Here is a 27,853-nt window from a genome sequence, read left to right on the forward strand (position 1 = left end):
GATCTTGCAAGGTGATGAGAGAAATATTCCCAAATGGGTAACGGTAAGATATTTCTCCTATTCTAAGTTATTAGCTAGTTAGAATGAGATAAAAGCTCTATAACTGGGTAGCAGTGAGATGAATTTTAACACAACTTCTCTGTGGTTCTCCCATTGTTCTCCTGCTGGATGTCTGTGTAGATATTGTAGGATCTTGGCCTTTTGACAGTTAGCATCTGTAAGAAACAGAGCAAATGGTTTTAAAATTTATTTTCACTTTTTTTTTACTTTTATAAGTTGTTCTTGGAATCTTGATGTGCCGGATGATCTCTGAGCTGTCGGTTTTAGCAAAAGTCTCAATCTGAGCTTCACAGAGGCTCAAAGAAGAAGAATTAGCTTTGTTTTGATTTGGGGGGCGAGGAAGAGCAGTGGTCAAGTGTCAGGATACAGCTTCTCTTTTCTGCTGGAGCTGCCAGAGATGTGTAGATTACTCAAGTGTGTGTGTGTGTAGATTTATCTCCATGGATATATTCTTTTATTTGGAGTAGGGATTAATACATTACATACAACGTATAAGTTGAAAAAATTCTGAATAGCTTTCCAAGAATAAACTGGTAACTTCTAAAACTTCCTACTGAAGCCGGAGACTAGATGTTTTCCACTTTGTCTGAGCTTGCCTGAGCCCTTAAAGACCATAACTGTACATGATCCAGAATTATAAGAGGCAAGGAAGTCACAAGTAAGGTTGCAGTGATATCTTTAAAATGCAAAAAACTCAAAATGTTAGATTGTTTTTCTCTTTCTTTGTTTTTTAGATACCTCGAAGATCGCCAAGAAATCATCATTCAACTTTGCCAGAGCCAGAAGAGCTTGGTACAATTAAATCTTTTCTCTGTTGGCCAAATATATTTGTTTAAAAATGTGGTTTTATTAAAATTAATTTTGAGAATAATTTCATTTCTTGTAAACAATGGCTATATTCATCTAGCTTAAAATTTCAATAGACTGGATTTCAGTGTTTTTTCTCATGGCACAATGTGTTTGGAAAACAAAAAGCAAATAACTTGTCTATATAAATCTCCTTTGCTTATGCAGCCTCAGGAACCTATATGAATTGTTTAAATATTCAGCAGTATTTAGCTCACTGTAAGCAGTGGTTTTTAGTTCTGCTTATTTTAAACTTAAGGATGGTAATACAGTGTCCTTGGGTCTGCTGACAACTGGTGGTCAGAGTGGTACTTTGTTAGCAAACTTCGTTCAGAAGCTTTCCAGGCTTGGTGCTAGCCTAAGAGTTTTAGTATAAATATTTTAGGCTAATAAGTTCTGAAAGCATTATTTTCATCTTGGTTTATGAAAACAAAAGCTTTCCTTTTTCTAGCCAAGTACAAAGCTTTTAAGGTACACAGCAAATAAGTACCGAAACCTTTTGGATAAGGCTGTTACTGCTGACCAAGATTCACAGTATTGCAAAGTCTTCCTCTGCAGTGAATATCTGCATATTATGCTATTTGAATAGTGGGGGTTTCCAACATGTAATTTCTTTTATCTATAGCATGCGAAGTCCATACGCTTAGAAGTGTATTAATTTTATTTTGTAATAATCAGTAAGGTTTTCTGAATCAAATGCAGTTTCTTTAAGTTATACAATAAATCGTTTTAAGTGCCTTAATAGGTTTGGATTTTTTGTGTTCTTTTTTTGGTTTTTTTTACTCATTGTTGTTTTTTTTTTTTTTTTTTTTTTTTTTAATAGGCTATCAAGCTGCTGTTTGCAGAAAGAAGCTTGAGTTTTTAAATGAATATTCTTCATCCAAATATCTCCAGGGACAACATTCTGCTGTTCCCATTTCATCAAATACAGTAGCCTCACCCAGGCATCGATCTCCTGCAGAACTGAGCATGACCTCATGGTATAGTAGTTTCCTTGGAGAATGCAAGTCTTCAGATGAGGAATGCTCCTTCACCAGTACAACCCTTACAGGCTTGTATCCAGCACTGGTAGCGATATTTACAAAGCTCATGACAAAGCACTCTCAGAGAAAAGTGCTGAAGTACATGTTTGGACACTTAAAGTCCAAGAGGCGGCGTTCTAAAAGACCAAAGCTCAATGTCACTGTAGACAAAGTGAGAGAGTTTGGACCCTGTAAATGTAAAAAGAAAGCGTTTCACAGCATGTGTGGCTGTAGAAGGGAAGACAATCAAAATCCAACTTTTGGAAATGAGAGCAGAGTATTCTGTTATGACAGTTGCCCCATTAGTAATTCATCTGGTTTGGTGCCCTATGCTTGTGCTGATACAAATGAAATCAAAATGCACTACTCTGACTCAACTTTAGAACAACACTTGGCATCTGGAAAAAGCCAAGAAGTTTGCAAACACACTGCTTTTCCTGATGTGTTGGATAGAATGGGAGTGACATTTATAGTTGAAGATAAATTACAGACTGCTGACTCACCAAAGAATTCAGAGTACACAGAAGGTGAAAAATTTACTGACAGATGTTTCTCAGAACCCAGCTTTATAACATCTACTGCCAGTTCAGATTCAAGAGCGTTTCATCTTGTAAAAGAGAGTCAGACTCAGAAAACTGACTTTTGTGTTGGTACCTCAGAGTTGTGTTCATCTCCTTGCAATTCCCATTGCAATAGACACAATTCTATACCTACCACAAATTGTTCTCCTTTAAGATCATCAAATGCTACGTTCATATATCCTCAAAAAAGAACTTCTTTCCAGCCCAAAGAATCATGTTCGTCCTGGAAGCAGAGTTCTTCAAAGACAGACGAAGAAATAGATGCTGCATTTGACAAACTCTACTACAGCATGATTTCTGGAGAAGTCCTAAAGCCTTTGACATTCACAAGACCTCTTTTAAATTCAGAGAACCTTGAAGAGAAAGAAACGTTAGTGAAGAGTAAAGGAAGTGATTCTGAGAGGTCCCTTAAACAGTGTGATATAGAATTTGAGAAACCCTGTAGGAAGTCTGTTCCAAAATTTCCTGGGCTTCAGATAGCTTCAAATTTCAGGAAATATGAAGAAATACAGATGCCTGAAACTGTAAATGCTCTTGTTAATTCTCCTGTCAGAACTTATTCTGCAATTTCCAGTGGTAAAAGAGCAGGAAATTTTCAAAACCATCCTCTTTGTTCACCAGTAAAGCGACTGAAATTTATACCGAAGCATTGTTGTTGTTCAAGCAAATGTCAGGAGATTTCCCACAGTAAAGAGGGTAATCTTCAGACAGGTGGCATGGAGTTTTTGAGCACATACAACTGTAGCAAGCCCAGCTGTTTTATGGATCACAACTGTCATTGTCAGGTATTTAATGACCTTGGGGGAAAAAAAACTGTACACCTTCACAGGAGAAGGGCTTAAGAATGGATTAGAGCTGCAAGCTGTTTTAACTAGGAATAACATACTTATGGTGCATTTTGGCCAGTAGGGATGTTTTACAGCTCTGGGGGCTTGGGGATATCAGGTCTCCTGGATCCATGTAATGAAACTCTCTATATTTAATAAATTTTAAATGGTTCTAAATGAAAGTTTTTGTTCCATTTTAATAGACAATGTCACTGGAAAGAATGGTTTTAGATAGTGACTCAGTTATGGTGTTGTCCTTCTGAAATAATGACATTAATTTAAAGATGGACAAGGTGAGACAATCTTTATAGGGTTTCACAGGACTCAATAAACTTTTTGATTTAAATCAGATGCTTATTTCCAAGTTCACAGTCATTTCTTCTAAGGCAAGCTGTGAAACAGTATATCTGTTAAAGAATGTTATATGTTGCTGCTTTATTTTCAGGGCTCTGGATCTCATGATTCTTCACATCAAAGTTTTCTTGGTATTCCTGGCACTTCCCTGCAAGGTTAGTTTCAGACACTTTATTAATTCATGCAAGAGTATTTTCTTGAAGAAATTTGCCCATCAAAGTACTTCCAATGTTTAAATAGGCTAATTAATACTTAAACAACATTCAGTAACGTTCATGCTACTCAACATTGTTCCTGCCCTTTTCATCCACTGTTTCTAATCACCAGAATCTGGGATTGCAGGTGTACACTCTGGTTGGCCTGGGGCAATGGAGAATTGCAGCTGTCTCAGAAATGTGAGCAAGTGTCACCCAAGGTAATAATAGCCTCTATTTAAAAGAGATTTCAAAATGAATTCTTACTCCTCTATGTCTGCATTAAAGATATGGAGGTGACATCCATACTTTTGTAGAAGGAAAATGAGTGTGGGAGAGCCCAAGCTAATCACAGCTGCATACTTGAACACTGAGAGCCAAGTGTCTGTGGTCAAAACTAGCCAGACTCGAGCAAGGAGAGCTGCTGAGCACAAGACAGTAAGATGACCTGACTGAATACCTACTCTAATCCTAATTTGGTGTTCATTATAGAGGCATTTTTTATTTTAGATAGTCTGTGGAATGGTTTTGATTGTGGCTCTGTGTTTAAGCTAACAAGTCCTCTGACAAGTCCTCTCAGAGAAGAGTGAAGCATATTGTTCTTTAAAAGGACTTGGAAAAGTTGGCACAGATGCAGATGGGCATCATTAGCTGCATTTTGGCTCTGTGTGAACAAGTGGTGGCTCTGTTTGAAACATAACAGAGATCCTCTCCTCCTGCTATTGTCACTACTGGCAGTGTATTTAGATCTCTGGAAGCAGGACACTCTTTCAGTTCCCTGAATACTGGCCTAAAATGTCTGGTTTTCACAGAAAATAAGTAACTTTTAAAGGATTATCAATCTTTAGATATCTTCAGTTTTTAATTACAAACATTTAATATTCTAAGGATTTTAAAATCATTAAAAGCTCTCTAAAAGATTCCTGATTTTATTAACCAATACATTTTTTACATGCTTTTGTGCCACAAGTGTAATTTGTCAACAGACATTTTGCTGGCTTCCCAAGCTCAGTCAAGAAATATTTTCACTATGCTTGAGATCGTCATATGGCTGTATCAACTGACAGTGTTTTAATTGGATGGTCAAAGGAAGGCTGAAAGCATTTTTTAAACTGCTTGTATGGAGAATTTAACCAGAAAAGAAGTTTAATGATGTAAAGAAATAAAGTTTCAGTTTAAGCAAAGATGGAATTGAAATTTAGAGGCTTACAAATACATACAATATTGATAAAGATTATATTTTGATTATTTCATGTATAATGAAAGATTGGAGACAAGCTGATGAGTATGCAAGGATGTTTCTGTGATATTGAGTATGTCCACTTAACTGAGCAAAGTTCTTCTCAGTTCTTTGATTCCATTTTGTTTTTCCTGAATATGTTATCCTGTCTCCCCATACAAAACAGCCATTCCTGTTAGATTAGTTATTGTTTTAATGGAAATGGGTTTTCTTTATTTAATGCCTATAAGTAGAGAAATTAAGATTTCAGAGTTTTCTTCCAAGTCATCTGGAATAAAATCTATTTCTTTCTTCTTTAATTACACAAAGACATGTTTGCTGATTTGTAGCCAAAACGGACTGTCAGCTGGAAAGCTTCCTGAGGCCTGTAGTGTGATATTTTTAGCTTTTTATGGTTCCCAGCAGTGAAGCTTTTTAATGGCTTCAGATCCCTCAGATGTTTAATGCCTAGCCATGTGGAGAAATGCTCCATTTTCTAATGAATGGTCGTGAAAAGAAAAGGAATAATGTTTTTCTATCTAGAACCAGATTTCCTTTGTCCAGAAGATGATTATGAAAGAGATTTCTTAACAGGAAATGTTCATAATTAATAACATAACATAAATGTCCATAGGTAATCTTAATAACAGCTCCGTGTGAATGCTGTCCTACAGCTTTACTGCTCTACTTAATTGTCAGATGTAAACCAAATTAGTTCAAAATAGGAGAGAAAATCTATGCAATTTCTTAAGTAATATGCAAGGTGTTTTCACTTGTGTCTTTACCTTTTATCTGGTTCTGAATACATTCCAAGATTGCATCTCAAAGTTTAATAGATATACATAACTTAGATTGATCTTGTAGCACTACTGAGGCATTAAAATAACATAGCATGAAAAGCTTCCTCTCCATGTGAAAGCACATAGGAAAGCAGACAAGGAGCCCTGCTGCTGTCAAGATGTTCAGATACCTTGCTTTGACAATTTGTTTCAATTTCATCCTGTTCACTGGAGTTTGAGCAAATACAGTATTTTTGTGTGATTTACTCCATCATCTAAACAGAGGTTTTGTTTTTTTTTTCTTAGAGTATACAGAAAACTAAGCTACACTGATGGGAAAGACGAATTGTAGGAATCCCTTGGATGACTCTCCAGTTAAAGCTCACCAAGAAGCATTAATGCACTATTAAAGTTTAAAAAGTTTCATATAGGTTGGGTTTTTATTCAGTGTTGTTTCTTCTTCCAAGAATCAAGGATGTATAATTATATGTAAGCAATACACAAATAGTTCTGATTTATACTTTATTGTAGTTCAAATCTTTGGGAAAGGGTTCGTCCCTTTTAACAGGGCACTTCTTATTCAATTTATAGCTAAGTTGGATTTTTCTATTTACAGAATTTTTAATAACATTCTTTTTATTTGCTGGTAAACTTTGATTCTCACTGTATTAATAATAAGGAAACTGTATTAATAACAAGCTCATTTACCTTAATTGCTGCTTATTCATGTTTTTTGAGTGTCTCAGTACAGATCCAAATTCACTGCTATGTGCTATATTAATGTTAATATTTTCTAAGTAGATCACCAAAGTTGATATAATAAGCTTTAATTCTTACTGTGTTAATAGTAAGTAACAAGCTTATTTATCTAAATTGCTGCTTATTCATGCTTTTTAGATGCATCAGTACAGACCCAAAAATCACTGCTATGTGATATGACTTGAGTCTGCTATGCAATGTTAATGTTAAAATTTTCCAGAGTTGATTGTTCAATAAAGTTTTATACTGTTTAATAGGTTTGATAATTTTATTCTGTGTTTTGACAAAATTGTACGATGTTGTGGTGTGATGTCATAGTTTGTCTCAGGTATCCCGGTCCTTTCCCAGATACCAATCACCTTTCCCCCCACCCTGACCCCTGCTGAGTGCTGTCTGTCAATCCTGGCATTCCAGAAGGGCGCCGAGTGATTGGCAGAGTTCAAAAGATGCTCTGCATCCCTGAGGGCCATTGGACCACCCAGGTGTCCCTTGCACCTGAGACCTGCCCACCCTGCTCCTGGTTGGTGGGATCCCTACCCCTTCCGTCCCCTTCTCCCTGGGGTTGAAAGAGCCGGCAGCCACTCAGTTCAGGAGGTTCTGTTAGAGCTGTTACGGGATTCAGAAACACCATTGGAATAAAACCCTGGATCGAAACCCTCTGGCAGAACCCGACTCCTTTTTCTTCACCTCGCCTTAAAGCTTCTCCAAAAGTGGTAAACCAGAGCTCCTGCATGTCTGGACTTGTCTGTAGTGCCAGCTGCAGCATCCAGCTCAGCCAAAGGTGTCTCTGAGGTGAAAATACTGCAGTTGCTGCCTTTTGGTCAAGCAGCAGAGGCTAGGCAAGCCTGACACGTCCCATTCAGCTATACTGGGAATTATTCCAATAGTATATGTTGTAAATAAAAAACTGTATTGAACAAATACCAATCTTCTAATTTTTTTTTCATCTGTGAATTCTCAGGAGGAGTTTGTATACCTGCACAAGCAAATCCATGAGAATGAGGTATGAGGGTCCCACAGGTTTTCACTGCTGTGTCGTTTCTTGGCAAGGGGATTGTGTTAGTAGTGTCAGATCACGTACTTGCTGTTTTATCAGCACTGCCCCTTGTTAGCTTTCTGAGCTTCAAAAAGGAAGAAATGGGTTTTCTTTGGGTTTATTTCCAGACACACAGGAGGGTTTTATTTTAGCTCTTAAAACCAAAATTTTGTTATCCTAAGTGTTGTTCTTGAAAAGGACAAGAAGCCAGCTGTAGTGAAGTTTTCTCTGCAATACGAACTTCTGCACACATATTCCCTCCTTCATAATTTGGATATTACGTGTCCTTCCATGACAGTAGCAAAATACTGTCATTTATAAATGCTCTTTGGGCTCTTTTTTCTTCCTTTTTCAGACATGGATGCGCTGTAAGGAATATACTTTATGAACTATCTTCCTCTTGGATTTGTTGAGGTAATTATTTCCCAGTATTTCTTGATACACTAGTATTGAGAGATTGCATAATTCATTGTTTTCTGCTCTAAAGTAATTTTGAAGTCAACTGGAATTGTGATTTGGACCCCTTCTGAATATAGGTATGACTTCTACACAGCAACTTCAGTGCAGCTCACACAGGTAAGGAAGGTAAGTGCGTTTATTCAACATAGCAAAATTGTCTTTGTGAAGATTACTTTGAAATAATTTAAAGAGGTTATTCTTGGAAAACTTTTGAAGTGTTGGAAGATAAGATCATACCAATGCCATGTTTTAGGTGCTAGCAGTAGCAAAAAAGGGATAAAGAGATTCTATTTTTAGAATTGGTCCTCCCACAGCATGTGATCCAGCAGACTCTCAAAAAGTATGATACAAGCAAAAGTCTATTGTTCCTCCTAATGATACCAACTGCTACACCAGGTATGTTTAGCCATATCTATCTGCAGTGATTATCAAATGCTATAATTACTGCTGGAATACATCTGCCTCAACTTACAAAGATGTCAGTGGTGCAACCTGATCTCTTGTGTTTTGAGTTCCATTCTTCTACCCTTCCAAACAGTATTGCTTTTTCCACCATATTTCCTCTTGTTTACTCATTCTTTACTGTTCTGTTGAGTTGGTACTTTATTGATAAGCTTACTGTTAATTAAAAAAAGCTTTACACTGCTTCTCTTTGCTTTAAAAAAAATTTTAAGGAACAGTGGAAAGACAGATGAGGTTACTGAGACAGTGTAAACCTAGAACCTAGTACCTCTTCTTATGTTGTAATTAGTTCAAACTTGCTCTATATGTAAGGAATTTAACCAGTATATGATAGTTTATGTAGGTCTTTCTCTAATGTCTTGAAGATGGAACAATATTGAACATGCTTTTTTATCTAAGGGTTCAGTAGTCATTTGAAAACTATCCCAAAACTTGTTTAAAAAAAATAAGGTTGTTTGATTGCTTATTTAAGCAGATGGAGGGTAAAGAGCTGAAAGAATAAAGCTAAATTTGAATGTGGCAGCATTACAAATGCCTTGGAAATAGTTGATAGGCTATTAAAGATCATCCTGAGAGCCTCAATCAATAATTTATTGGTGGCAGTGATTAAATGTGGAAAGGAAGTGTGTATAGATATATAAGGAGAACATTTACAAAAATGCTCTTTGAACAGACTATGTTGCAAGGGAAAGCAGCTGATGAAAATTAGCGTAAACATATAGCTGGACTAAACAACGAAGACCGAGAATAGAAAGGAAACTAAATGTAGTTAAATCCTGTGAAGTGAACTTTATGTTACATGTATACTCAATGAAAGAAGTGGGTACCTCATTTCCATTAAATTAGTTACCAGATTGAAATGACAGGTTTAATTTAACCATTGTTTTGGGTTTTTTTGGGGGGGGGGGGGTGGGGGGGTGGGTTCTTGTTTTTTGGGGTTTTGTTGTTGTTGTTGGGGATTTTTTTTTTTCCATAAATATATCTTAACCCTTGATGTGTCCATCCATTTCTACTGTTGGAAGGTGTTGGCTCTCTGTATTATGGGCCTTTTGTTTCCAGGTTTATCTCTCAGGACCTGACACAGTTTTAGGGCTCTGTGTGCTTCTGAGTTTTAAGCTCCTCGGCACTGATTGTGGATTTTAAAGCTTCCAATATCCTGGTTTTTTGAGAAGGCAGATGTGTCTGACACTTAGAGGCAGACACATTACATCAGCTTGCTTTATTGTTTCCTGCTGCAATTACTTAATGACTCCCAGAATATAAAATATAATAGAAAACAGATACCCACTCTATAAAACTTACCATTTAAAGAGTCTTCAAATTAAATGTGCATACAGTAGTGAAGGGCTTGGGGAAATAAAAAGCTCTTGTTGTTTTTGTAAAAGAGTTAAGGATGGCAATGGAAAACCCAATAGGAATGCAAACATAACATGGGGTATTGGAAGAAATCCTTCCTAGTTTATTGTTACAGATGGTGTGATAATCTTTGTGGACCCTTGAATACAGCTGTATACAATATTACACTAGTAGAGGAGTTGAGATTTGAGATGCATTCTAGTATTGTTAGAGGAAACTAAAGATACACAGATACTGCTAAGTCTCGTGAAATGTACAATTACTACTTCAAATCAGCTGTTAAATTATTCTCCAATCATTGCCACAGACCAGTCACAGTCAAAGTTCATAGTGTGGAACAGCAGATTAGTCCTTATTTGGTAAAACAACTAATCACCAAGTGTGCAAGTATGAAACACAATCTCATTTCAAAAGTATTTAAGTTAATATGGAATAGTTGTACTCTGCTAGAGCTGTTTAGACAACAAGGGGGTCTTTTAGGATTGCTTGAAAGCTGATAATTGTTTAAAACAGGATCAATTCATACTGGAATCACTACCCTGCGAATGCTGAGCTACCAGCTTCTGCGACTCTTTCAAATTGTCTTCAGAAGGGCAGATCCATCTGAGTGGCAGTCTGGACCTGTGTCTTGCTTAGTCTATAAATATGTTTGGCAGACAGGTTAGAACACTTAACTTACCCATTTCATACCACTGTTAAGTATGTCAGCTTTCTGGAATATTTTCTCTGGTCAATCATTGATCCTCCAGAATGAAGAAAGCAAATCTCACTTTATAGTTACATATTTGGTTCATTACATATTCGGTTCTCCCCTTTTGTATTATGAATCAAGCTCATTAATCTGACAGGATCATCGTGAATGGCTTCTACTTTCACCGTGTTTTCGGCAGCCAGCTGCTCACTGTTGAGGTAAATGCTAACTTTGGAAGCCACCATGGGGTTAGATGATCTTTCTCCTTCATCTTCCTCTAATGAAGGATCATTCTTTCTCCTTGGCTTTCTGCATTTTCCCTTGACACTGTGATCAAGTGAGGCATAACACATCTGATTGGCAGACTCCACCTGAAAGAAAATTCACTTTACGCTCAGTAGTTATCCTTGCCTTAAATTAATATCTAAGTTTTCAACTATGTCTACGCTCTAATCATAATCCTGCCTGCAATTTGCCTAAACTAGCTGTAAAACAGCTCATTAAAAGTACGAATTATTAAACTGTGGGAGAATGGAAAATGGATCAATATAAGCTAATGGTAAATGACTGATAGTGGCAATATGGAAAAATTCCTCAAGGTATCACTGGAAAGATTCTCTGTGGGAAAGAGGGAGTCTAGGTTCCTTGGGATACAAGACATCATTTGATCTGGTTTTCTTCTCACTTTTTTATTTTTTAGTTGGAAGCCCGTTATTAGCAGGCTTTGTTTATGCAGAAATCCAAAGATGGATGATTGTTGTCTATATATATGATCTCATTTCCAGTGCAAAATGTATGCTTTTTGTGTCTTTCCCCTGATTTTTGTGCTTTTCAAGCCAGACCATTAATGACTGTTGACATTGGAATGTCTAGATTTAAGAAGTTGTTCTTTACCTGCTGGAAATACCCTGTGAGAGAGTCTGAAAATCCATCCCTATGAAATATGTGGCAATCAACTCAGGAAACTGATGCTAGGAATGATTCAATTACAGGCAAATTTCATTTGAAGCTTTCATGCTTTTAGGCATACAGGTATCTCAACAAAGGACAAATCAATAGAAAATAATCTTTCCCTGGTTAAGGCATATAGATTTTGCACTGGACAGGAGAGAGCCAGTCAAACTCATTAGTATCATGTGATGCAGCTTGTGTTTTCACTTGGTTGATAACTAAACCAAATAAAATTAATTCTTTATATTAGCCACGGATGCAAATTTAATTCCACGTGATCTGCATGCCTGTGGCTGAGCTTTATTATGCTGTATTGCATGGATCTGAACCATCTGTAATTATGTTTCCTTATTAATGACTCAGATTGAATGGAGGGTCAAGTTTGTACTGAAATACTTAGATGAACTGAGATACTAATGCATGGTAATTTTTGTGACTGTGAACATTTTTGATATCTACTCTTAGAGGATAAATAAAGGAACTGTGAGACAGACCATGTTACTCTAATTCAGAAATCTAGAACTAAAATTAAAGATACCTGTAGCTGGTTAGCTGATCTTTGAGGCTGGGACTTCATCTGCTCGTAACAACATTCTTCTGTAATTTATCAAAGTAGAAAAATCTTTTTATTAAGACATGCTATTGAGTCTTAAATGATCAGACCAACAGATTTTCTCTGTTAGAGAATGCTCTAACATTATATTTAATTAATGCTCTAAATTACCCCCAGTTTACTTTGGTGGGATGTTTGTGTTTGTTTTGAAATCACACACAGTTCTCTCCCTCTAATTATAGAGAGGTAAATAGCTAAGAAATTCAGACATACTGTGAAAATGTAAATAAGTGTGTTCATATGAAGGAGAGATTTCTCATTATTTACTTAAATGGATATCATTTTAGAGTGGTAGGACGACTTCTTGCAATCAAGAGGTAGCCACATACTGATTAATTTTTCAGCATAGGCAGCCATTTCTTTGACTGAGAAAGAGGTTGTGAGTTGCAGCAGCTGGTGATTAAATTCTGTTCCTGAGTCTACTTCAGTTTTCTGTAAGTTCGGTTCTAGTTATTTTCTCATGTTATATCTCATTTTAGCCACCAGTAAAACAGATTACTTCCTTACAGTTTTCATACTTTTACAATGTCACTGCATTTGAGCGTTGACTTGATTCAATTTATGCAAACTGTATTAAAAAGTTGGGTTTGTTTGGGCTTTTTTTTCCCTGTAGTTGAAGTGCTTTAGTTTTGCTTAGCTCCAATTAAGGCATGCAGAAAAAGTCGTTCTGGTTACTTAAATACTGCTTTAACTCTATAAGGGCTTTGAAACCCTCTGCACATCCAGCTCTCGCTGTAGTTTCACGATGCTGCAGCCTTTAAGGTGTCTCTGCCGAGCTGTCTGCCCACCATTCAGCTGCTGGGCTTCAGCACATTCCTCAGTGTCCCGGTGGTATGTGGATAGCCACAGCAGACAGCTGGTGTGTGCTTGTTTCTGCCTGCTTCTGTGGGAGCACTGACCTTGCACTGTGAGTAATATGTGGTCTAGATTGCTTTAATAGGCATGGATCAAGCTGCTGTTTCAGTTAGTGTAGCTTTACATTTAGACAAGCTCTTTATTTTGAGACACTTGGCTGAACAGGAACATATGGACTGTAAAAAAATCAAATTCAGTATGAGATCTGCTCTTATAAATAGTAGTGCAGTATGAAGGTTTGCATTTCTATCCCAAGTATCTTTTAATAATTTCAATTATATCAATAGTTGAAAATATGTAGATTCTCAAGTTTGCTGTTTGAGAAATTCAAAATATGTCAGTCATTTTTTAATCATACATTTTTATAGCCACTGAATAGACACGTGTTCCTAAAAGGAAGCTTACCTAAAATATCTTGATTGAGATTGCCATAAACTGGATAATCTTCTGTGTGATAGCCATCATAGCTACAAGGGGAATGAAAAAATACTTTTAATTCACAGAATATGCTTTATTTAGCACCCCAATACTATTTTTTAGTAAATGTTTAATGCACATATGCAGACTGTGTGTGTATATCTAGATACAGCAGATTGTTTGTTATCTTATAAACAAGATAAAAATATCAGAGGGGGCAGAAATGGCAGTATGGGTATTCTCAGGAGAGATTTGTTACCTGGGCCAGAATTGAACTCTCCTTTCCTGTAACTTCATTAAGCACAAAGCTAATCTCAAGACTATTAAGCTACAGTTTTAGATAGAGTAAGAAATATTGATGATCACTGAAAGGAACCCAATCCATGTCCTCTGAGACCACTCTGCAATACAAACTAAGGCACAGTATGCTTCTTTTGGGACGATGTTCTTAAAAGGTCTCCTCCTGATTCAACTAAAATACTTCTGTCAACACAAACAGAGAAAACCATCAGCTCTGCATTTTTAATTGTATGTTGTGTTTCATTACCTGGTGTTACTTGAAAATGTTTTTAAGTGGATTTGTAAAATGGGAATCATTAGTGGGAAGCACTTTGTAACCTTCCTACTGCACCCTTATATTGCATCTCATCAAGGGGGTGAAGTCATGCTCTAACACCACATTCAGTGGTATTTTTCATTCTGAACAGGCAGTAATAGACAAATACAGACTTTGCAATTCCAAGACAATTTGTGATTGAGAATTGGTTTTGGGTAACAAGTGCAGGCTTTTGTATTTTAGTTTCAAGGGCCTTTTATATTTGGGTTGAGATGAGAATATCCATCTCTGTTTACTAAAGTTTGGGCTTGGTTTGGGGTTTTCTTCTGTGTGGCATAAGAGAGACTTTAAACAGATTTGTGTAACAGATCATGACATATCTTACAGCTGTAAACAGACTTTTATTGCTTTTGGATGCTATGTGTAAAAGATGGTTATGAAATGTAAATACATGTAAATTATCGCTCCACAAGTATTAACTATCAGGCTATAATTTGTCACTGCTCTGTGAGAGCTGAAAGTTCTTTCAAATTATTATGGAATTATTGACTTTAAGTGATAGGTAAAGCTGGTTTAACTCCATACCTTGCACTTTCAAATAAAATAGTATTAGCATGCAATTATTTCATTGTTGATAAAGTGACTGGAGGGTGTATCTCAGATGTGAGTATTTTTTCCCTAGGTTTTTTGAAAATTTTTTTCCACTACCAACATTTCCAGGCAGACTGCATAAGATATTGAATTTTCCTCTTTGCCTTCCCTCCAAAGCCATCTGTCATTATTTATTTCATATTTTACCCTTGCCAGAAAAAGCTTTTTTTAGACAGCTTACCTTGGGTCATTCTCTTCATAGTCTTTATGCATTTTAGCTGGAAATTAAAAAAAAAATGTTAAGAGAAAATGAAACGTTATTTTAGAACACTTCAGTCTCAACAGACATGGTTTTGGTTTTGTTTTAGAGAATACAGTTGAAAGCTCTGGCTCTCAGGATCTTCATTTGTCCCTCTACTTTTCTCAAATATTTTGTCAAATACGAAAAATGTTTGTGTTATGGCCCTGTGCTGTGTCTACAAAGTCTACATTAGTTTACAGTACCCAAAAAACATATTGTAACATATGTGACTCATTATTTATTTCCTCCACATTCTCCTTCTCCCTCATTTTTTTCTCTCTGATTTTCTCTGGGGAGGTGAATCATGTTAATTACGATTATTACGAAGTGATGGGCTTATTTATTTTACTAGTTCTGGTATGGCTGAAAAAGAGATCCTGTGATCCACACAGATGAAGAAACTGAAGCAGAGAGACAATGGCTACAAAGAGATTTCATGCTAGAGCTTGATGAATAATTCAGGAATGCCTGACTTTCTAAACTCTGCTCCATGACTCCAGAATTTACCACAGTAAGCTCCAAGTCAATGACTAATGCAGCATCAGCCCCTCTGACCTCAGAGGGGTCAAGTTAGTTTTGTAAATGCTTGTGATTCTTCCTCATAGAGATATCTGCCTAGTAGCCCCAAAACACAAACCAAAAAGCTCAATTGACACCCATCCCAAAAGCTCCAACAACTCCCTTAATATCCTGTGAATATCTGACTCTCCAGTACTTGGTGAACTCAGTTTATGAGCACAGGCCTTCTGTTTATGTAGATGACATACACAGGTGTCTTTAGCCTTGTTGAAGTCACCAGTGTTTGCCTGTCCACCCCTACCTGTACAGCCCAGGGGCAGTTTTCCCTGTGTAAAGGGAATGGGGAGAACTGTACAGCTTGTATGAGACAGGTCGCACTGGCACAATCTGTCAAAAAGTAAAAGTTAATTTCACCCAAAACCAGAGTATGACTGCAGCCACATGAGAGACACACCGGTTTAAGAAATACATTAGAATCCCATTATGAAAAGCAATTGGAATGTTTTTCCAAAATACACTGATAAGGCATAAAATCTGTATGAAATCTGAAATTCAAACAAGCATTCTGGAATTTGGGGAGGAGAAAATTTTCTCAAATGTATTTTCTATCAAGGCATCTACTCAAAATAATTTTTAATGGAAATATAAGTAATAATCAGTTATAGGAAAAGTATACTTCCTTGGAAAGGAAATTGCAGGTATTAAAAATAGACTTAAAAATAAAAATTTAGTCAGAACTAAATTCTTCTTGTTTTGCTGATTTACCTTCAAAGAATGGATTTAGGAAGTTGTTTTTAGCAGTGGATTGGGCAGCTAGCAATCGTTCTGTAATCATACCTGACTCTCCTAAAAGTTTTCAAAAGATAAATCCTCTCTAGTAGAATCATTCTTACCAAAATATAACTTTAAGATTCAGAAGAATCAATTTGTCGACTTCATAGCTCTGAGCAGGGATGGCTTTAAACATTGAAATTTGATTCCTTACAAAGAGACATTACTTACCTTGCTTCTTTTTCATACAGTGTACAATATTTAGTGTCACTGAAGCAAGCAGAGCCAAACTCAGGAAGGCCAAAACTCCCCAGACAGAAAAATGGCAGTCCATTCCTGTAACTGAAAGAAAATTTACTATTTGTGTTGTCTAACAATATTACTGTATTCTTTGTGCTTGGCTGGTTTTTGGTTTCTGTAATCAAAGCTGCTATTTTGTTGTTTACTCTCTGACAGTAAGTATATTAATTATTTAGCTTGTATTGTTATACAAGCTAAATAATTAATATCAAAACCAGATGATAAATATTAAGAAATACTTTAATAAACTTTTAGCAGAAATACTGTTTCATAGGAATTCAGCCAAAGATTAAGCTATTGGTTTGACTGTAAGATGCAGTAAAAATCAGAAATTAATAAAGAAAAAAATAATTTTACTGGGCAGCTTTGAAATTATTTTTGCAGTTGTCTTTAAGTTAGTATTTGCAGTAAATTAAATAAATTCTTAGCTAAATTCTAGAGTTCATGAAAGTAGTTCTGAATTTAGCCAAAACAAATTTGCTGGATGTGTCTCAGAATAATAGCTAAGACTGTAACATTTTAACAATCCCTGAAAAAAAAGTCAAAATTTGGTTATGTTTTCTTGCATTGTTTTCCAGCTATTAAAATCACTTACTTGCTCTTATTTTCTTGCCTGAGAAACCAGAGAAAGTGATGGCATCAGCTGGGAACCAGTGAAGCCCCAAGAAAAAGTTCAAACAGCTGGAAAATCACTTGTTAGAAGGTGGCTCCGCTTGTCTGAACAAAATCTTCTTTTGCTCTAAACTTGCCACTCCTTGGGAAAGAACCCCCCTGCACAAAATCTGTTTTTTCATCTAATTAATTCTTTGATTAACCTAGCTTATACAAATTTCCATCACAAACCATGCTGAAGCAAATAGCCTATTTGTGGCTGTCTAGTGGCCAAAATTATCAGCGTTGCTACAAATGGCCTGCGAAAGCCTTTTGTGACAGAGGAAACACTGAGCCAAGTAAATGAGTGAAAGGAGCTTGCAGCTTTGTTCTTAACTTTCCCCAGAGGCAGATTTCATGTTCTCTGAGATTTGGAGTGTTTGAAATAAAGCCTGCTGCCCAAAATGCCCTCTAATAGGGCATAAAAAGAAATGTGTAGCTGAAGCAGAGCACTCAAGGGGCTGAATTGGACGATACTGATCCTGAATGTACTTTGTTGTTTTTTGACATACCTGGATTCCCTCAGGAAGCCCACATTTTGTTTGTTTCCTAAGCCAAGTTAGAGGAGTACAGGAATGCACTTTTCCACGTTGCTGGCCAGGGGAGGGTGGCAATGCATTTGCTCCTGCTGAGAAAACAGAGCTTTGTTCCTTGACTGACTGGGCTCCAGCTCAAAAACTTCTTACAGGTTTTGCCACCTCATTGTTCTGGTGTTGCCAAAGCTCTTTTTGTTTTGTTGTACTCCAACCCCCAGGTGTTCTTATAATGACAAAACAAGATGAGCCCTGGCAGTAAAAAATCACAAATCACCTGGGCTTCTGGGATGCGGGTTTCTTTCCCAATCAGAACGCTCTTTAAAAAGGAACAACACAAAGCAAATAAGCTGTAATTTTCTGACAGACTTTTAACTTTTTTTTGCACATGGTGACCATTTATTCTTCTTTTTCAGTGACCATTTATTCTTCTTTTTAAACTAAACATCTTTCCCTTCCTTTCTACTACTTGAGTTCTCCCAAAGGTGTTTGAGAGTTCTTTATTACTGCAGTACTTCTTTTCATGTTGAAAGGCACTTCTACGCAATGAGATACAGACATTTATGAGAGACAAAATCCCCGTGGAGCAGCTATACATTATTCCAATTTTTCAGGGAAGGAATTAAAAGAATGGGAGATCCTACACTGAGAAGATGTTATCAGGGTGCATCAAGAATCACCAGTCTTTAGAGCGTGGTTACTGTGCAATTAGCGACTTAATATTGTATCTCGTGCAACCTGTCCAAAACTACAAGTCTGTCCAGGACAAGAAAATTCAAGATTCACTGTTGTACCTAAATAATCAGAATCCTCTCATTCTTCTCCTGTCTTTTTTATCTTTTCTGATGTGATTGGTTTCCATTCTTCTCATGTTCATTTGATATTTCTTTTCCTACAAACACTTTTTCCGGGGAGCATAAGCAGTATTGTGGCCTATGAGAAGGGAAGCACATGTAACCGATAGAATCCCAGAATCAACCACATTGGAAATCTGAGATCATCGAGTCCAGCCTGTGACTGAACAATGCCTTGCCAACTGCACCATGGCCCTCAGTGCCCCTGTCATTTTTTCCTGAAACACCTCAGGGACAGGGACTCCAGCAGCTCCCTGGGCAGCCCATCCCACCAGCCACAACACTGAGATTCATTAGAACTGAGTGAGTGAGCAGGTGCCCAAAGTACAGTTATGACCTAACATTGTTCCTTTTTCTTCTTATAGAATGTTGTCATTTATCTCTCTGATTCAGAAATCCAATTTTTGCCTGGTGTTTCCAGAGTAGAAGGAAAACTCTTAGTTTCAATTTGACTATTTTCAGTCCTTAACTGGCCCACTTTTTATTGACAAAATATTATTTTTCTGTTTTTGATTTAAATTAAAATTACTATCTGGAAAATGGTAAAGGTTGAATAATTTTTTTTTTTTTTTTTTTTTTTTTTTTTTTTTTTTTTTTTAGTTTTCAAGTTTAAATTCTCTAGTATTTGAGCCATCCTACTTCTCAAGAATTTAAAAAAAGTTTTACGAAAAAAAAGATGAAACTTGGATTTCTCATAAAACGTACCAATGTTTTAAATCTCACCATCTATAGTTCTTAAGGATGATTTAGGAAATTTCATGGGTGTGGGTAGATTAAGAAAAGAACATTTAAATTTCTTCCTGGATGAACACTACTTAGTTTATTTTTAAATATATTTTCCATAACACTGACTTGAACATCCGCTTGTGTTTCAGTAGAATGTATACAAACATATGTGTGACTTCAGCTTTTTTTTTTTTGTTTGTTTTTGCAATACTAGCTATTTGTTTGTCAGACAACACTATTTATATGGGAGAAACAACAGCAGTTTTTACTTAACCCGTAAACACCTTGATCAGAGATGTACTGGTGCTCTTCTGAGAGCTCCATGCCATTCTAACATTAGTTTCAACCTAATCATAATACCCTGATTTAAAATATGAGAAAATCCGATTTTATATCCTAGCTTTACAGATATGCAACTCCCATATCTTTCCTATGTCTTCTTGTTCTTACCGGTGTTTGTGATATGCTGTTTACATTTGTAACTGCATTATTTCAGTGTTAACTACTTTGACAACAGCAGCATTAGAAGGAAAGCTGACCAACTTTGTGAAGAACAATTTTTCTCCATGGATAACTGCACTGCCCTCCCTAAATGTACAATAGCAGATGCAACCTCTCACACTTAACAGGTTGTGCGAAAGTCAAAAATAAGATAAGGAGACTGTAGAAGGTGAGTGAGAAATAAACAGCAAGTCTATTAGACTAATTCTGTTACATTTTGAAATGTTGTCTTTTATTCTATTCTCTAATTTTAATTCTCCTGCAAGTCATCTATTCTCAAATGGAGCAAAACTATAATAATCTTTTTTACGTAACATATAATTAGTCCAAAGAACTCATGACACTTTATTCAGAGGCATTCTCGTTCAGCCATCAAATTGAATATTTAAAAAAAAAGAATGTTGTATCTTTTGAAAAAAGTCATATGGAATAATTAGGCCACTTAGGAATAGGACACTATGATTCTAAAACAATAAGCTCAAATTCCATCAGGGTTTTCTGTGACAGTCTATCTGTGATAGGAAAACTTCAGGGTGGTGGCAGTTTGTCACAAGAAATAATATTGAAGTCTTCTTAAATTAATGAGCTCCTCTGTGAAAGGAAGATGTTCATTACACACCCAAGGTTTCATGAGAGGGACAACAATTCTTTTTATATTGTTAGAAGATTTTGGGATGTGTGAGTGGAGAAATATTATATTTAATCATTATAAAGATGACAGTATTTTGATTAACTAATATCAGACTCTCTCTAGTATAAATGACACATTCTTATGCTGCTGTTCTTCCATTTATCTTTGAAAACCAGGTTAAACTTGGAATGGCATCCATATACAACGTCTGTCTTAGGTAAGTTGCTTCATTTGGAAAATGTTTTTACTTTTCTGACTTCAGGAATGGGTTACTCACCACCTCTTAGTACATTTTCCAGTGTTATAAACTGAATGTAGTAAATTCACACCACAAAATATAGACAAACAACAGGCCTTCTAAATATGTTGTTAATTGAGCTTTTTCTCTTTAAAGTCTATGGACAGCTTTCTCCACCAACAGAAACATGGGAATAAATAGAGTTTTGGTTATTTGTTCTTAGATTTTTCTCTTTACAGGGTTCATTACATTGTCACTGGAGCGCTGTGAGGGAAAAGAAGCAAAAATAAAACCCAACCAAAAAAAACAAAAGCCTCCAAGCATTGTAATCTTTCCTGGGTGAATTTCTGCTATTCCTTTTATTGCAGCTCAAAGGAGTGGATATAATCCTGTACTTACCTGTAGGGAGTGGAGCCAGATCTAACAATTCATGTTGGATATTTGTCCTAACAGCATAAGAATAGGTAGCAGAAGGGCTATGTTTTGTTCCTCCTTGCTCTAATATATTTTGTTTAGATAATCCATCACAAGGGAGACAGGATACTTCTACCAGGTTTTTGTACTGAAAAGAACGTGAGGTGAGGAACACAGATACCATCTAGCTGGACATGCCATCTGCGGTATCAATGTGTTATCCACAGAGGCAGATTAATTGCTACCAGATTTATGGTGACGATCTGGAGCACAGAATGGTTTCTTTCCTTTCTTTCCTCTTGTTTTTGTCTACAAATTTGTTGAAGATTACATAAAACTGTCTCTCCTCCCCCCTTCCAATTAAACATTGATATAAATAATATTTTGTACTAATGGCCCTTAGAAAAAGAAACTCATTAAGAGACTGATGAATGTTAAATTAGCATTAAAAATGCTTCCACCTGTGTGAGCATTTAATACAGGATTAATTCTCTGAAAAAGATTCCTTAAACTGCAATTAATTAGCGCACAACTAATTGCTTCGTAAGATATCAGCTTCATACTTCAGAAGGGAAACAGCACGTTGTAAAATTAGAAGGCCCACAGCACAGTATTTTCAGAATAAAACTAATGCCTTAATTAATGAAGGTTTAGCACCCTGAGCCACCTTTTTAGAAGACTGCGAATCTACCATAGCATTCTACTGTTCCTATGCTTACAAGTTAAAAAGATAAAGCTTACCTGGTTCTGTTGCTTCCAGGAATACTCTCCTCTCCTTTATCCAACAGGAAATCAAGTTATGTTGGCAGAAGTTGGATACTCTTGTTTTGAACCTGGCAGCATGAACCTGTCTTTAGAGTTGCTGTTAATCTCAAATCCCTCCAGTCTTTTTTTTTTTCACCTTCTTTCTTACAAACAGGAAATGTGGTTCAGCTTTTACAAGCAAACACACATTCTCCTTCAGTGTTTGCCTCCAGGAGAGAATATAAGTATTTATGTGTACCCTTGTATTTATTGTCCATCTGTCTTGTCTCAGAAGAACATGTACAGGACTATTAGTTTCATTTATGCGATACAAACCTACTTTTGTAATATTCATATTCACATTCTAAGTCTTCTTGGGTTTAATGTTATATTGAATTCAACAAAAGTATTTAGATACTTCTTAAAGTAAATTGCAGAACTGTTTTACCTAGGAGTGCTATGTGACTCTTTCTCTCTTGAAGTTTCTAAACAGAGTCAGAAAATCATTGCTAAGAGCTTACAGTTTAGCAACAATAGGATTCAGAGGCATGATGAGGGAATTATAACACTGCCAGCTCTTGAAAGTCAGGTTAGAATAACATAATGTCATTCCTCCATTCTTTAGAGTTTATGAATCTGGGGCCACAGTCCAGTACGGTTGTAGAAAGAAAGGGTAAACCAGTATGTGACTTACTGTGCGTGTTTGTCTTTAGAATTTAATGAAACATTAGGTAGAGAAGCCATTTTATTCTCTGAATCAGAGTAGCTTCTTCCAGAGGAAGCTTACACCCTCAGCACTGTCCTAGAAACCTGTTAGCTTCTGATGTTTTAGGTGTAGTTCGGCTTTTACGGTTTTTCTTCAGAGCAAACAGTTTTATTTCCTACAAAGTATGATGTAGAAGTAGGAGGGGGTTCTTATGAAAAGAATGTGAATCACATGACTATGTTTGTCTTTTTGGAGTACATAAACTGAAATAGCCCTCAATGTAGTCTAAGGAGCAATGTAAAGCTCTTCTCTTTCTCTAATGTGAGAAAATGTCCTCTGCAATCTGTTTACTTGGGATGCTATTCCTTTGGATTATTATTTTTGTATTCACTGCCTTGGATCAATGCTTAAGAAATAATTTACTGGATTAGCATCTTATTTGAACATGAAGGAACAGATTAGTCTTGATTAATATAATATATCCCATTCAAGTCTAAGGGTGGTATAGACTCTTCACTGCTCAGAGCTTTGTCATAATGAAGTGAATAGAGCAGGAGGAATTAATCTGAAAATACTCCAAATGGTGACAATTCTTATCAAAGGATACTGACCTGAGAGAGGAACTGGAGAGGGTGGAAAATGTACATTGTGAAAACAAAGACAGTTGCTTCTTTTCTCAGCTAGGAGCACGTGGAGTAAATCTGAGATCTGCAGAAGATTCCAAATAAAATACTTATCAGCCTGAACAAGAAGCTTACAAGAAATAAACTCCTTTGGAGATAATTAGGAGCATAATGGAAAGGTGAACACTGAGAATGCAACAGGAGATATCTGAGTCTGCAGTCCTGCTGGTGTGTTAATAAATCTGCTCTCTGAGAGCAAATAATTGCTGTACTGAATCGGCTTTGAATGGCTGCAAAAGCAAAGTCCATTGGAATAAATGTGAACTTGGTATGCTATTTTGGGCAACCTGCAAGTGACAGAAGGCTCTGTTAGATAGCAAGAAAATATTCGCTTCAGGCAGTAAAATCCATTGGGAATATGAGGTTTCTTTTTTTTTTCCTTTCCTTTGTATCACTGCTACATTTAAAAACTTAAGAGAGTCTGCTTAAAGCACTGTTATTCAGGACAATAAGGACAAGGACAAATCATGACTATATTTAGAAAGAGAGGACATAAGGCAATGCCACTTTATCTCCATCAAATGCATACAAAGGCATTCCTCCTCTGTTTGAAGTCCCCAAGCTATAAATTCCTGGGTGTTTATCCCAGGAAAGTGTCTCTGCCTGCTTAATTACTTATGTGATCTTTGGTAAACATAAAATGCTGGTATCTCGAGAAAAGAGTCTGTCTCAAGTGGACATCTGCCTTGGCTGGGAATAGCTCTTGCTACTGAAGTTCTTGGAGAAGGTAAACGGGGCATGATTAAATATTGATGTGCACAGATGTACATGAAGGAGTGAGTCTGTGCTGAAATGAAGTCAAACAGTACAAAAGTACATTTTGTAATATTTACAAGTTGCCAGCAAGTTGTGCTTTTCTAAAACTGCAGAATGCACGTTTATTCTGGCTTCCTGAAGGTGAAATAAGTTGCACAATTGACAACACCATCAGGCCTCAAATGCCTACTTTATCTATTACTACTCAAATTGCAACCTTCCTTTGAAAAATCATATCATTTTCTATGCTAAGTGTTGTAGTGTAAATACCCTTGCAAAGAATGTAGGAGACACTCTTTGTAGTAGCACTCTTGAAAAGAATAAGTATTCCTCCAAGATGCAAGTTATATATCTGTTTGAAATGGAAATCTATTTTTAATAATAAAATTTCAGAATTTTCTGGGCAAAGTACAGCAGAAATGTTTTTAATTGGGTTTATGCTGAAGTGCAGTCTGCTCTGGTTCTAGTCTCACAAACATATTGGAGAAATAGAACTGTTCTTTTAAGCTGAGCATGTGACCCTACTTTGATGTCGAGCGCAGACCTGGTGCTCCTTGTGCTATGAGCACAAATGAGCAACAGTGCTACAGGAGAGAGGTTGGTTTAAAATAGCTGCCAGAAAGAGTCAGGCCTTTCAAGTGCGCTTCACGTGCTGCAGAGAGCTCTTCTGTCTCTCACAGTGAATTTTGTACTTAATGATAAAATTTTAAAAACTAATCAGGCTCCTTTGTGCATTGTAGACAAGCCTGTCTTTAATCACCGCTTTACTTAAAGCCAGTGTTAAGCAGAATGCTATCTCATTAACTGCCCCTGAAATCGTGGCTCCTATTAAAAGCAGTATCATGGGTTTCCTGTGGGGAAACCACTGGGTGGTTTTTTTCTGAATGCTACAAAACCTTATTTTCAAGGACTATAAAGAGAAAATTTCTTATCTTGATAACTTTGCACTGAAAAATTTCCATTGAAATCTAACACTGCATACTTGTGCAGCTTTGGGTGGGGTTTTCTGTGCCGCACGTTTTGAGATAGCAGAGCAGTCCTGGTGTACTTAGCAGAGAGAAAGTAGAACAGATGCCACTTCATTCAAAGCCTGCAGAGATAAAGTGTGGCTTTTCCCTTGACTTCACTAGATTTTATTTTCTGTTCAGATAGACACTGTATCCTGAGAGAGCTGTAATCTCTAGTGAATTTTCTTTCAATAGCCACAAGAAGAATGAATTTCCTATTAAAGTGCTATCACCCATTTAGTTCCCTCTTGACACACTTATACAAGAGTGTGGGCAAATACTTTCCCCTGGGCAGCCAAAGGCCTGACCCTGCAACTATTTCTCATATGAGACATCCTTGTGAAGCCAGCAGGCTCCACTCTATGCTTGGTAGCAAGCTTACAACTGTATCAACTTCGACCAAGGTGCAAGAAAAATTTGTGAGCAAGATAGCAACTCTAAAATACTGAGCTTGTTCTTTTAAAAGATCTTAGTGACTACCACAGGCATGTCCATGTGGCTCTGCCGGACCCAGTGAAGAAAACTCAGACTGTACATGTGGCCTGAAGCCTCGTGGGGAATCACCCTGAACAGTCCAAGTCCCTTGCTATGGCCTGAGCTGAGAAACTGACTGCTCGTGTGTCCTCATTGCTGAAGTGATGAAGCTGACTCCTGCTCTGCAGTGTGTCCTTAACCAGCTTAGCCTTCAGAGTGGGCTTTCTCATCATGGCTAAGAGAATGTCAGAAGCTTGTCCTCTGTTTCCAATGGGTTAAACTTATTCTACCTCGAGTGAAGTGTTCCCAGCCACAATTCTGAATGAAAATCGCCCTTACTTTGGGCAAAACAACTCCTGTGCTCTGCTGAGTGACTGCTATTGCCGGTAATGAGTTCCTGTAACTCAGGATGCCGTCTCTGCATTTGAATACTGTCTCTTCCACCACTTTTTGGAGCCTGTAATATCGCAGCATGGTTCACGTTGGCCTGTTCTTCTGGGCACAAGAAAAACTCTGAGCTCTTTAAAATCTGACGGAGACCTAGTCTAGGCTGTTTTGTTGAGGGCTCTTGTTAGAAGTCAGACTCTGGTGTGTATGGGAATGCTCCCGCCTCACTTTACCATGGCATTGCAGGTGAAAGCACTTGAACTACATTTCTCTGAAATCTCCTCTGAAATACTTCCTGAATTTTATCCAGAGGGATGCTATTTCCCTCATGACACAATTGCTAGGGGGCAGCAGGAGAACCACTGAAGTGGAAGTGCAGGTCATGCACGTCTGACCAGTCAGAAACAGTGACAAGGAAATGAGAAAATGTATGAGCCTGCCTCAACTTAATCTGTGATCACAGATATTTACCAGTAAGCCAAGGTATCTCTGCAGTGCAGCTTAATGACTGCTTAGATCTAATTAATGTGTGTGTAGGTTAAGAGAAAGATTCGAAATAAAAACTGTGAAGCTAAGCTAAGCCTTAAAAAGTGGTCAGTGATGCATTGGAGTAATGAATTTGAAGTGAATCACCTAACTACTGAACCTTTCAGCTTAACAGCATTGTAGTTGCATCTCTATTTATAGAAGTTTCTGGTAAGCAGATCAAAGTGCTCATCTTGCCACATTCGTGGCTGTTATAACATTGTTTTCTTACTACTTCCTGTTAAGCAGCACATTTGGGCACAGCAAAGCGTGTGCTGCTTCTCTCGTACTTTGAACTGTCAGACGCTTGTTAGCACTTACAGAAAATAAGAACACAGGTGCGTGGAAAATGGTTGTCTTGTCCCACAAAATGTTGAAAGCCTTTGAAGTGACTGTCCTACATTGGCATGTACATTTTGGCCTTTCTCAGAGGCCAAAGTAGCTAAAGTTCCATGAGCATGAGAGTCTTGGACTAAAATGTCTGTGTGAAGGAGGCAGGGGACAGGCAGAACTTCTGTCTCTGTGTGAGAGATGAAGAATGCAGTCATGGACCCCTTTAGGTATTGTGGGTGACCTTACTCTGTCACACACAAATGCTACAGCTGCAAAGGGAGGACTTTGGTTTGGAACTAGATGATCTTTAATGTTCCTTCCAAACCAAACCATTCTCTGATTCTATGACACATTTTTCCAAGAGAATTTTCCCAAGAGAAATGTCATGGCTCATTTCACTAAGCTTCCAGGTTAACAAGACCATATTATGTCAAAACTCTGGAGTTGCCAAACCACTGATAGGCTCTAAACAAGCTCTGTTATGGCTACCTTGAACCAACAAAATAATCACGTGACTTCAATTTTTGTTTTGTTTATAATCTAGGCTACTAAAGTTTTTTATTCATGTTCTGTCCTTCATAACTCTTATTTTGAGTTTGGTTAAGAAAGGTGTTTTTCTCTTTTATGACATGTGCTCCTCAGGAGTATTTCCTGTCTTCTTTATTGTGTGTGTGCAGCTCCCACTTCCATAGTTGATGACTAGGAAAGAGCTGCTCCGTGTGCTGTTATTGGTGCCAACAAATTCTCGCTGGATTGCTTAGTCAGTGTTTTATTTGTAGCACTATCCAGGGTGATGAAATATTTGCATGAGTGGATTTTCACTTTTTATAATCTAAAGAACAAAATTACTTAATATTTAAAGGTGATAGCCAATTGTGTGATTTGGTTGCTATTTGGAGATTTCTGTTCAGATACTGAGGTAACTGATGCATAAAATAAGATGTACATCCTTCTACATCACCACTGATGTACATGTGGGTGTAGGTTCAGTTGTTCATGTCAGGTTTGGCCAGGGGGAGCAAAGACATTGTGGCTGAGATGGGAGTTGGATGACTTCAAAGCAGCCAGCAGTGCTGTCTTTCTGTGTTAGCTCTACAGAAATAGGCAGCATTTCCATCTTGAAAACAGGCTGACATTTATCAGAAAATGTGCCATGGCTATGTAGTTCGTA

At 37.1% G+C, this 27,853-nt stretch overlaps 1 protein-coding gene across 1 annotated transcript; it reads right to left on the reverse strand.

Annotated features, from left to right (window-relative positions):
• Positions 1-10,731: 10,731 nt before the first annotated feature.
• Positions 10,732-16,562, reverse strand: TRAT1 (T cell receptor associated transmembrane adaptor 1; the record flags this gene model as incomplete). Its single annotated transcript, XM_084201061.1, has 5 exons — positions 16,451-16,562; positions 14,870-14,906; positions 13,470-13,531; positions 12,135-12,193; positions 10,732-11,016 (listed from the first exon to the last, which is right to left on the reverse strand). The coding sequence occupies exons 1-5, from the start codon at positions 16,551-16,553 to the stop codon at positions 10,732-10,734; spliced, it is 546 nt and encodes a 181-aa protein (XP_084057187.1). The 5' UTR covers positions 16,554-16,562.
• Between the last annotated feature and the right edge of the window lie 11,291 nt (positions 16,563-27,853).

This window comes from Fringilla coelebs (assembly GCF_963513975.1).
Source record: "Fringilla coelebs genome assembly, chromosome: 2".
NCBI classification, from domain to species: Eukaryota; Metazoa; Chordata; class Aves; order Passeriformes; family Fringillidae; genus Fringilla; species Fringilla coelebs.